Source organism: Chrysochloris asiatica, unplaced genomic scaffold, assembly GCF_000296735.1.
Source record: "Chrysochloris asiatica unplaced genomic scaffold, ChrAsi1.0 scaffold00330, whole genome shotgun sequence".
NCBI classification, from domain to species: domain Eukaryota; kingdom Metazoa; phylum Chordata; class Mammalia; order Afrosoricida; family Chrysochloridae; genus Chrysochloris; species Chrysochloris asiatica.
The window spans coordinates 1,907,315-1,918,111 of record NW_006408848.1 but is presented as its reverse complement, the minus strand read 5'-3'; the positions used below and the strand labels follow the sequence as shown (position 1 = coordinate 1,918,111).

The 10,797-nt window shown below is 37.1% G+C and overlaps 1 protein-coding gene across 2 annotated transcripts in view; it reads right to left on the bottom strand.

Annotated features, from left to right (window-relative positions):
* APC (adenomatous polyposis coli) overlaps window positions 1-10,797 on the bottom strand; it is a 219,452-nt gene that overhangs the window by 76,887 nt on the left and 131,768 nt on the right. Inside the window, exon 7 of one of the 2 annotated variants that reach the window (XM_006875510.1) lies at window positions 4,523-4,606. The exons of the other annotated variant lie outside the window; for it this stretch is intronic. Within the exon in view, the coding sequence (XP_006875572.1) occupies window positions 4,523-4,606 (84 nt within the window). The remainder of the gene's footprint in view (window positions 1-4,522; window positions 4,607-10,797) is intronic. 2 annotated transcript variants of the gene reach the window in all.

Sequence of the window (10,797 nt, the reverse complement as noted above, 5' to 3'; positions counted from 1 at the left end):
GGCTGGTAGTTTCGAACCGCTGACCTTAAGGTTTGCAGCCTGATTCGTAACCACTACGCTACCAGTAAACTAGTATTAGTTTTAGGTAGGCAAAAGTAAGGTAGTCTCACAGTAATTCCAAATAATAGAGACTCTATATAGGGTTTCCAAGGAGCGGCTGGTGAGCCTGAACAGCTGACCTTGCAGTCCAGCACATTGGCCCACAGTGCCATGACTGCAAAGATTGGACAATAATTGAACTGAAGGCTCTCCTGATCTCTGATGCACTGGAAGCAGCAGGCAATGATGCTGACATGGCCAAGTCCGAGAACCATGCCATGAATAACCAGTCATGGCACAGAAATGGCATCAAAAAACCTGGATCACGACTATATGAGTTTCTTAAAGGAGTGGACCCCAAGTTCCTGATGAACACGCACTTTGTCAAGAGGCACAAGATGGGCCTGAAGAAGATGCAAGCCAACAATGCCAAGGTCATCGATGCATCTGCCGAGGCTATCAAGGCTCTTGGTAAAGTCCAATGAGGTCAAGTTGAAGATCGTAAAGGCTGTCAATCATGGGCTCAGTTTACTGGTCTACACTGCCCATTCCAAGCTTGGGAAGTGTGCTCAGGAAGGCATTTCAAGGGTCTAAGGCTTTGTTGGTTAAAGTTGACGGTCAACACTGACAAGCAATACATTATGATTACTTTACCTTTCCTCTATAACTTTTAGTTCCCTGTTGAGCTAAAGGTTAACTTTTTGGTTTCCTTTGATTTTCTGTGTACTTATGGCTATCTAAAAGAACCAACAGATCTGTGTTGGAAAAAGTGCAGCCAGAGTGCTCCTTGGAGACCAGGATGGCCAAACACTGTCTCTCATACTTCGGAGGGACCAATAGTTGGAGAAGGATATCATGTTTGGTAAGGTGGAAGGTCAGAGAAGAGGAAGACCCCCAGAGAGATGGATTGGCAAAGTGGCAGCATCAGTGGGATATAGCATGGCAACAATTGTGAGGTTGGCCCAGGATCAGGCAGTGTTTCGTTCTGTTGTGATATGAGTCAGTACCAACCCGATGGCACCTAACAACAATAACATGGCTATCTAATCTCCAGTTTCTGCCCCCGTATATAAATTTCTTTTCCTTTCAATACATCAAAACACATTTGGTATTCTACTGCTTTTCAAGGGGCATAATTTTCCAATAAAATGGTCTTTCAATACCCAGCACCATTGATGTAGTTATGTGCCACTGGTTCTGATTCATAGCGACCCTGTATAGGGTTTCCAAAGAGGGGCTAGTGAGTTTGAACCACCTACTTTGTAACTCAAGGTCCAGTGCATTATACTGCAGCACCACACCATAATTTGTCTTCTTGGACTTTTCTCTCCTGGAATTTTAATTGTCCCTATATCATTTGTTACAGGATCTCCTATTCCTTCATTCTGAAAATTATCTTTCTCTTGCAATTGTCTCCCTGTTTTCCCAAATCTTCATTTTCCTTGCTTCACATCTTCATTTTGTGTGAGTACACCCTCTAAGGAGTCCTGGTGTGGCACTGAAGGATAATGCACTGGACTGCAAGGTCAGTTTGAACTGCAAGGCCAGAGGATCAAACCCAACAACTGCTCCTTGAAAATCCTATACAGGGTTGCTATAAGTTGGAACCAACTTGTTCGCATATAACAACAACACAACACCCTCTAAAGTCTCCAGAAAAGTTCATGAGAAATATACACGGAAGACAGGGAAAGTATATTATTTTTGCCTATCTGAAAATGTTATTCTACTCTCAAATTTAATATGCAGTTTGACCAAAGGTAAATTTGTCAATTGAAAATAACTGTCTTGCATAAGTTTTAAGAAACGGTTCCCCAACTTCCAATGTTGTTGCTTACAAATATGAGGGGCTTCCATTCCATTTTCCACAAACTTTTTGAAGCATCCCCGCCTGATATAAAGGCATTTGTAGTTCAGATACTATGTGTTAGTTTTTCCCTCCCTCTGGTTTTCGGATCTTCTTTGTTCTTCAGTGATCTGAAATTTCATAATGATATACCTTGGTTTAGAATTGTTTTCATCTGTGTTGCTGCTGGATAACTGGAAAAACCATTTTATTTAGAAAATTATGCTCTTTGATTATGGGAAATTTTCACTTATTTCTATGATGATTTCTTCTCTTTGGTTTCTCTATTCTCTTGGTAGAATTTCTTTTATTATTTGGATGTTAAGTCCTCCTAGAATAATTTTCTGATTGTACCTTTTTATTCCTATTTCATAACTTTCATTTCTTTTTATTCTCCTTTTTGAGAGATTTATTTTCTAACTTACCAAGTTTTTACTGTGTGATCATATTTTTAATAGAACTTTTCATTCTTTTAATGTTTCTTTTGTATATTATCCTTTTCTTGCATTATGGATGATTATCTTTTCTTAACAGCACTTACCAACAACAACAAGCTGAGAATATTCATTCTAGTTTTTTTTTGTTTTCAAACATTTTTTGTTCTTCCTACATAGAATCTAAGGAACGCTGGCAGTGTCGTCGGGCTGCTAATTTCAATATCAGCAGTTCAAAACTATCAGTGGTTCCGCAGGAGAAAGCGGAGGTTTTCTGCACCCATAAAAATTTATAGCCTCGGAAACCCTATATAGGGTGGGTATGAGTTGGAACCGACTCCACGGCATACCACCACCACCACCACCACCACATAGAATATATTTCTATTAAATCTATCTTATTAGAAACTTTCCTCAAATATCTGATGATCACTAGCTGTTCACCTATATTTAAGAACAGGTTATGAAAAGTTAAGTGAAGCTCTACATCTAAGAAAACAAGTTTGTCAACTACAGTTACCCTGTTAGGGTGCTCTACCCAGATGTTTTCTGAGGGGGACACTCCAGTGAAAAACTTTTGGTCTCTTTTCTTGGACTAGTCATATTTTTTAGAGAAGATGCTTACAGAACCTTGCATAGTGATTATAAATGTGAATGCCAGTAACAGTTTTTGTATCCAGTAAGTAAGTTTTCACTTGATTCATTTTTTAGTATGCATGGTTTCTTTAACTCACACTAGGCTGACCTTTATTCAAAGTCTTTTAAAAATATTCTTTCCAAAACAGACTTCTCATCTTTTGTGAGGACCGGAAAAAAGCCATCCCGCAGCTCTGCAGAGTTGTGGGAAGGTTCTGGAGAATCCATCTGCTTCTCAGCACAGAATCAATTCTCCCGATTTTAGCCCTTAATCCTCACTTTTGGAAGTACCTAATGTAACAAACTAAAGGACCTCTGGGGCTACATAGCATAAACTGGGCTGCTTCATACCTTTTTAGTAAGACTCAGCAGTCTGTATAGTATCTGAATAATTCCCATATGTTTACTGGTTCTCCAGCATGCCAAATTTTACTGTTTTCACCTTTTGTGATTTTTTTGTGTGCCTTTTTAGAGTTTGTGAAGTGAACACAGGTAAATGTGTATGATCAATTCTTACTATGGTTTACATACAGAGAAATACATATACAGAGAAATATACAGACCATAGTAAGAACTGATGTAACAGCCAAATTAAGTTACTTATCTGCTGATATATAAACATTATAAGCTAAAGTAACATTTACATATTTATGGGTCCACAAAATTTAACTGCTTAAAAGTTCTCGAGAAATCAAAGTTGCCAAGGTTTTTTGGTAATTTATTATTTTTCATTAAAAAAAGTTGTTGTTGTTAGGTGCTGTTAAGTTGGTACCAACTCATAGCTACCCAATGCACAATAGAACAAAATACTACCCAGTCCTGCACCAACCTCACAATTGTTGCCACGCTTGGGTCCATTACTACTACCACTTTGCCCATCTATCTCATTGGGGTGGGGTGGAGTGGGGTCTTCCTCTTTCTCATTGACCCTCTACTTTACCAAGCATGATGTCCTTCTCCAGGGACTAGTCCCTCCTGATAATATGTCCAAAGAATGAGATATGAAGGCTGGCTATCTTGGTTTCTAAGGACATTCTGGCTGTATTTCTTCCAACACAGATTTGTTAGTTCTTTTGGCAGTCCACAGTACTTTTAATGTTCTCCTCTAACACCAAAACTCAAATGCATCAATTCTTTAAGATCTTCTGTATTCACTTTTCAACTTTCACATGCGTATGAAGTTACTGAAAACACCATGGCTTGGGTCAGGTGCATCTTAATCTTCAAACTGACATCTTTGCTGTTTAACACTTTAAAAAAGCGGTCTTGTGCAGCAGATTTACCCAGTGCAATATGGTGTTTTATTTCTTGACTGCTGCTTCCTTGAGTGTTGATGGTTTGATCAGAGCAAAATGAAGTCTTTGACAACTTCAATATTTCCTCTGTTTATCATGATATTTACTGGTCCAGTGGTGAGGATTTTTGTTTTCTTTACATAAGGTTGCAACCCATACATAAGTTATAAAGTAACTTTAGCAGAACAGATGCATATTTCAATTATAATACATTAATTATATGCATGTTCTTTTCTTGGAAAATATACTTGCAAACAAGACAATTTACTAACCTCTGCTTCTGTTGCTTGGGACTGCAAAAGCTGTCGTATACAAAGTATGTCTTTCTCTATTTGTTGAATTCTGGCTACTCTTCGCTAAAATAAAATATATAGACAAATTAGATATATCTTCATTAAAAGCATTATATAAATAATCATACTATGGCTATCATTTAATAGATCAGAGTTATGTCAAACCATTCTTATGTGAGCAGACAGAAATGCATGTGCGTATACACACACACACATATACATAAAATGCAAACCAGTTTTATTCAAAACTTGAGATAATGCTAAGTCAACAATAAATACAATAAACTAGATTATTCAATTTGCGCAACACAGTATCATTCAGTTAATAATATGTGAAATCCAGTTTCATAAAATCATTTAAGTTAAGTCAAACAGAATAATAATGAGGACAGAAAAACTTGTCTTCAAGTTTAGAGTAAGACCTCATTTCTCTCCAAAGCATATTAGTATTATCATCATGGATCAACTATTAAAATTTTCTTCATACGTACAAAAACTTAAAAAAACAAAAAACAAGCAGTTCAATTTTTAAGAAAATTTAAAATATTTCATTTTTTCCCTGATTTTCAAAGTAAGTCGCACACATGATCTAAGTCGCTGAAGTTGATCTGCAGTTTAAGTTCCTCTAATTCTGCCTGCTGTGGAACAGACATTGGAATCTTGTATCTACTCTGTGGAAACCTTTGTGGGGTCTTTGTTCTTTACCTTCCACCACCTGGTGATGACTCCATAGAAATACCGTTAGTTAACCTTTGGTTGCTTTCTGCAAACTTTGTCTTATTCTTTTTTAATTAATAACCTTCTGTTGACCACTCCAGTCCTGGTTTCTCTCCACTGCAGGCTCTCCTCTCCCAACTTCTTCAGAGACTTGACAGTTTTGCAAAAGGTCATTACTTAAAGCATAAGCAAACAACTCCTTATATTTTGTTGATGCAATCGTTTCTCTCCTTTGATGACCTGTAGTGGCATCTTTGCTCTTGTTAGTATTAATCTGCATAAGCAAAAATCTGAAGGACTTTCAGTTTTCACTAAGCTGACATTTGTTGTTCGTCACTGTTGCTCGACCTTGAGAGTCACTGCCCATGCTTTTCTTGGCCCTTTCATAGTGCAGTTTGTGGCACTGGCCTTGCACACTTCCTGTTCCTCATTTTGCTACAGACAAATGAACTTTAAGGGTGCCCTTTCCTTTGGGATGAAGGAAAAAGTCAGCCCCTGGGAGTAACTGAAACCTAAGTGTTGAAGAACAACATCCCAGAATGCTTGTCTGCTACCAGTAGAAATGCATGAATATTAACATACTAATGACAAATCAAGGTCAATTATTTTTTTCTAACATTACAACTAAGTTGTTTGTCATGATACTTAAAGTTGTAAAATTAAAAATAATTTCTCTATTTAATAAAGCTTTATTAAGTAGGTAAAGCTTTGCTCCATTCATGTCATTATGGTCTAATCTACTTTGAGAAGGAGTTCTGGTAGCGTAGTGGGTTACAAGTTGGGCTGGTAACTGCCAAGGTCAGCAGTTCGAATCTACCAGCTGCTTGGCAGAAGAAAGATGAGGTTTTCTGCTCCCGTAAAGATTTATAGCCTTGAAAACACTATACAGAGTGTCACTAAGAGTGAGAACTGACTCAGTAGCATACAACTACCACCACTTTGAGGAGACAGCTCTTCCAAGATGCATTTTGAGTGCCTTCCAACCTGTGGGGCTCATCTTCTGGCATTATATCTGACAATGTTCTGCTACTATTTATGTTTTCACCTTCTGGTACTATAGTTGACAATATTCCCCTGCTATTCATAAGGTTTTCAGTGTCTAAACATGCAGAAGTAATCCACCTCTCCTTCTTCCTACCTTTAGTCTTGAAACTTTGTTGAAACCTGACCCTCCTGGTATTTACAAACCAGTGGCATAGCTTCCAGCATCACAGCAACACACACATCATCAAAATATGGATTGACAGTTGAGTGTTAACTTTTTATTAATTTATACGAATTCTAATATTTTTAGGGATATTAACCTGTTTCCCTTTGTTGTTGTCGTTAAATGCCACTGAGTCAGTTTCAACTCATAGCAACTCTGTATAGGGTTTCCAGGAGCAGGTGAGCTTTAACTGCTGACTTTGCAGTTCAAATCAATCTTGAATCCAGCTCATTAATCCACAGTGCCACATCAGAGACTGATGGAATACCAATTGAAATATTTCCACAAGTTAATGCAGCACTGGAGGCACTCACTCATGCATGCTAAGAAATTTGGAAGACAGCCATGTGGTGAATAAATTGGAAGAGACCCATAATTGTGCCAATTCCACAGAGGGGTGACACAGAAAGCGAAAACCATCACACTATCATTAATATCACATGCAGATACAATTTTGCTTAAAATAATTAAAATATGGGTACAACAATACATATTAGGGAACTTCCAAAATTCAAGCCAGGTTCTGAAGAGGGTGAGGAACTAGGGTAGGGGTTATCACTGCTGAGGTCAGATGGATCTTGGCTGAAAGCAGAAATACCAGAAAAATGTTAACCTGTGCTCCACTGACTACACAAAAGTTTTTTACTGAGCATCATGACAAGCTATGGATAAAAATGTGACAAATGGGTATACTAAAACAATTATGTTCATAAAGAACCTGTATATATATATATATACCAAGCAGCAGTCGTTTGAACAGAACAAAGGCATACTGAAAGGCTTAAAATTAGGAAAGATGTGCGCCAGGGTTGTATTCTTTCACCATAATTATTCAATCTTTATGCCAAGCAAGTAATTCTAGAAGCTAGTTTATATGAAGAAGAACATGGCATCAGCACTGGAGAAAGATTCAATAACCACCTCAATATGTAGATGATAACACCTTGCTTGCTGAAAGCAAAGAAGACTTAAAATATTTGTTGTTAATTGCCATCAAGTTGGTTCCAATTTATAGTGACCTTGTATAGGAGTAGCAGGTGGGTTTGAACAGCCAACCTTGTGGTTCAAGCCTACTTTGCAGACCTGTGCTATATCCTACAGTGCCACACCAGGATTCCAAAATACTCACTGATGAAGATCAAAGACTGAAGCATTCAGTATGGATTGTACCTCAGTGTAAAGAAAACATAAATCCTCACAACTAGACCATATTTATTTTTTTTGTTATTTAGACAGCATGATAAATGGAGAAAAGATAGAAGTTGCCAAAAACTTCATTTGGCTTGGATCTACAATCAATACTCATGGAAGCAGCAGTCAAGAAAACATAAGACGTATCACATTGTGTAAATCTTCTGTACAAGAACTCTTTTAAAGTGTTCAAGAGCAAAGATAGTAGTTTGAGGACTATGGTTCAACTGACCATGGTATTTTCAATAGCTTCATATCCATGTAAAAGTTGGACAATCAATAAGGAAGACCATAGAATAATTGATGGAATTGAGTTATGTTGTTAGAGAAGAATACTGAAAGTACCATGGACTGCCAGAAGAACAAGCAAATCTATCTTCAAAGAAGTATAGCCAGAATGCCTCTTAGAAGCGAGGATGGTTAGACTTCTTCTCTCATTTTTTAGACAAGCTGTCAGAAGGGACTAGTCCTTTGGGAAGGCCATCACCCTTGGTAAAGTGGACGGTAAGTGAAAAAGAGGAAGATGCCCAACCAGTGGTAGCAAACATGGGTTCAAACGTAATAATTGTGAGGATGCTCTGTTGTCCATCGGGTTGTTATGAGTTGGAACTGACTCAATGGCACCTAATAACAACATCACACTCACTACTTATTTAATAATTCCCTTACAAATTGAGCTGCGAACCTTAAGGTCAGCAGTTTGAAACTACCAGCTGTTCTGTGGGAGAAAGATGAGGCTTTCTGCTCCCATAAAGATTTATAGCCTCGGAAACCCTGTATAGGGTCACTATGAGTTGGAACCGACTCCATGGCACATAACCACCAATGACAGACTGATGTTCTGTACATTGCAAAAATAATGCTGCAATGATTATCATATAGTATTTACCTATAGTTTTATGTCCTACAGTAAATATTTCTATAGGACATATTTCTAGAATCCTACAGAATTCATGAATCAGAAGGCATAGGCATTTTAATTTTTACAGTTAAGTATCCGTGTCCTCCACAATATAGCAATTTAAGTTTAGGACAACGGTGTAGTTCAGTGCTTCTCCTCCCACACCCTCACCAATACTGTTGTTGTGTGCCATCAAGTTGGTTTCAACTCACAGTGACCCTGTTGTACAGAGTTTCCGAGAGCAGCTGGTGGGTTTAAATGGTAGCAGTACTGTGTTTATCCTACAGTGCTACACCAGGTCTCTCACCAATATTGCATTATCATAAAAATGTAAAGTTTCCCCAGTCTGAATACACTCCTCTCCCCGCAAAGTGCTTTATTTTGTTACATTTTCCAGATACTAGTGACATTTAAAAATCTTTTCTCAATTGTTTATTAACCATTTGCATAATTTTGTGATGAACATGTTCATATCTTCTGTTTTGCTTTTTAGCTGTCTTGCTTTCAATGTACTTACAGATGATATTCCTTGTATATTAGTGATATTAACTCCTTGTTAGATACACTACAAATATTTCTGTTGTTTGCATTTTCTTCTTAGTTACAGGGTATCTTTAACCTTAACTTGCATTTCGCCACATCCAAAATAAATGAATGTTTGTCAATTATCAAAATATGGAATAAGATTTTCTTAGAATATTTACTACCCAACATGAAGAATGCTATACTCTGTAACAACATAAAAATTGCTTCATCATCAAATATCTGAACAAAATGTCCATGAAAAGTCTCAAGTTAATCATTTTTCTAGGATTGTGGTAAATGTCTCCTTCCCAAGTTTTAACTTGACTTTTTCACTTTCTTTAGGTACCAAATAAAGATAAATTCTTAATTTAATACAGTCAAATTTATTAATCCTTTCTTCTATAATTAGCACTTTATGTATTGTTTAAGGAATCCTTTCCTACCATAATATCAGAAAGATATTAATGTATATTTTCTCCTGAAAGTTTTGAAGTTTTACTTTTGGTATTTAAGCCCTTAATCCATCTGTATGGGAAGTAAAAAGAGGAACATGAGAAAAATAAAAATATTATATATACATTCTATTCATATAATAACTTACTATCAAGCCCTGTGCCTATTATGTGACAATAATAGGCATGACATAGGATAAGCACTTGACTGCTAACACAAGATCAGTGTTTCAAATCTACCAGCCACTCCTTGGAAAGCCTATTACAGGGTCATTATGAATCAAAACTTACTTGATGTCATTTGACAACAAGAACAACAGCATGACATACATCATGGTATTGACATTTAAGTATCATGTTAGTCTATCACCATACTCAAGCATATATACGTTATGTTTAAGAAGCAACAACATTAGTGCTAAAGACTAAATTTTACGGAGTGTAAAATATTCTTTGTTAGTAATTTTAAAAGTATAAAGTAAAACAATAGGTTTTGTAAAGAAACAGAATCCCCCATACTTTGCTGGTAGAAATGTAAAAGGGTACAGCCGGTGTGGAAAACAGTTCAGCAGTTCTTCAAAAAGTAAAAATATGGTCCAGTTATTCCACTACAAGTATATACCCAAGAGACTTGAAAGTAGCACCATGAACAGATATACAAACAACAATATTTATTGCAGCACTTTTTACAACAGCCAAACTGTGGAAACAAAAGGTGCATCAACATATGAGCGGGTACATAAAATGTGGCATACGCATATAATAAAATATTGGTGGTGGTGAAGTGCCATCGAGTTGGTTCCAACTCATATGACCCTCAAAGCATGTCTGAGGAACCACGAATCCTGCAGATACCAGTCCAATGCTTACCCTACAGTGCCAAACAAGGACTCCAATAAAATATCTGACTTGACGGCACTTAACAACAACAATGCTGGAAAGCAAATTTGAATCTCTTCTAACTAACATTCATTTTGCTCTTTTGTCTTCTTAATGACCTTTTGCTTTCTTCCTATATGATGTTTTTGACTTCACCCCACAACTCTTCTGGTCTTTGGTCATCATTGTCTAATGCATCAAATCTGCTCCTAAGACGGCCTTCTAAATTCAGGTAGGATATGTTCAAGGTCCTATTTTGGCCCTTGTGTACTTGTTTTAATTTTCTTCAGATTCAGCCTGAACTTGTACATAAGAAATTGATGGTCTGTTCTACTGTTCGCCCTGGCCTTGTTTTGGTTAATGATATTGAGCTTTTCCACAG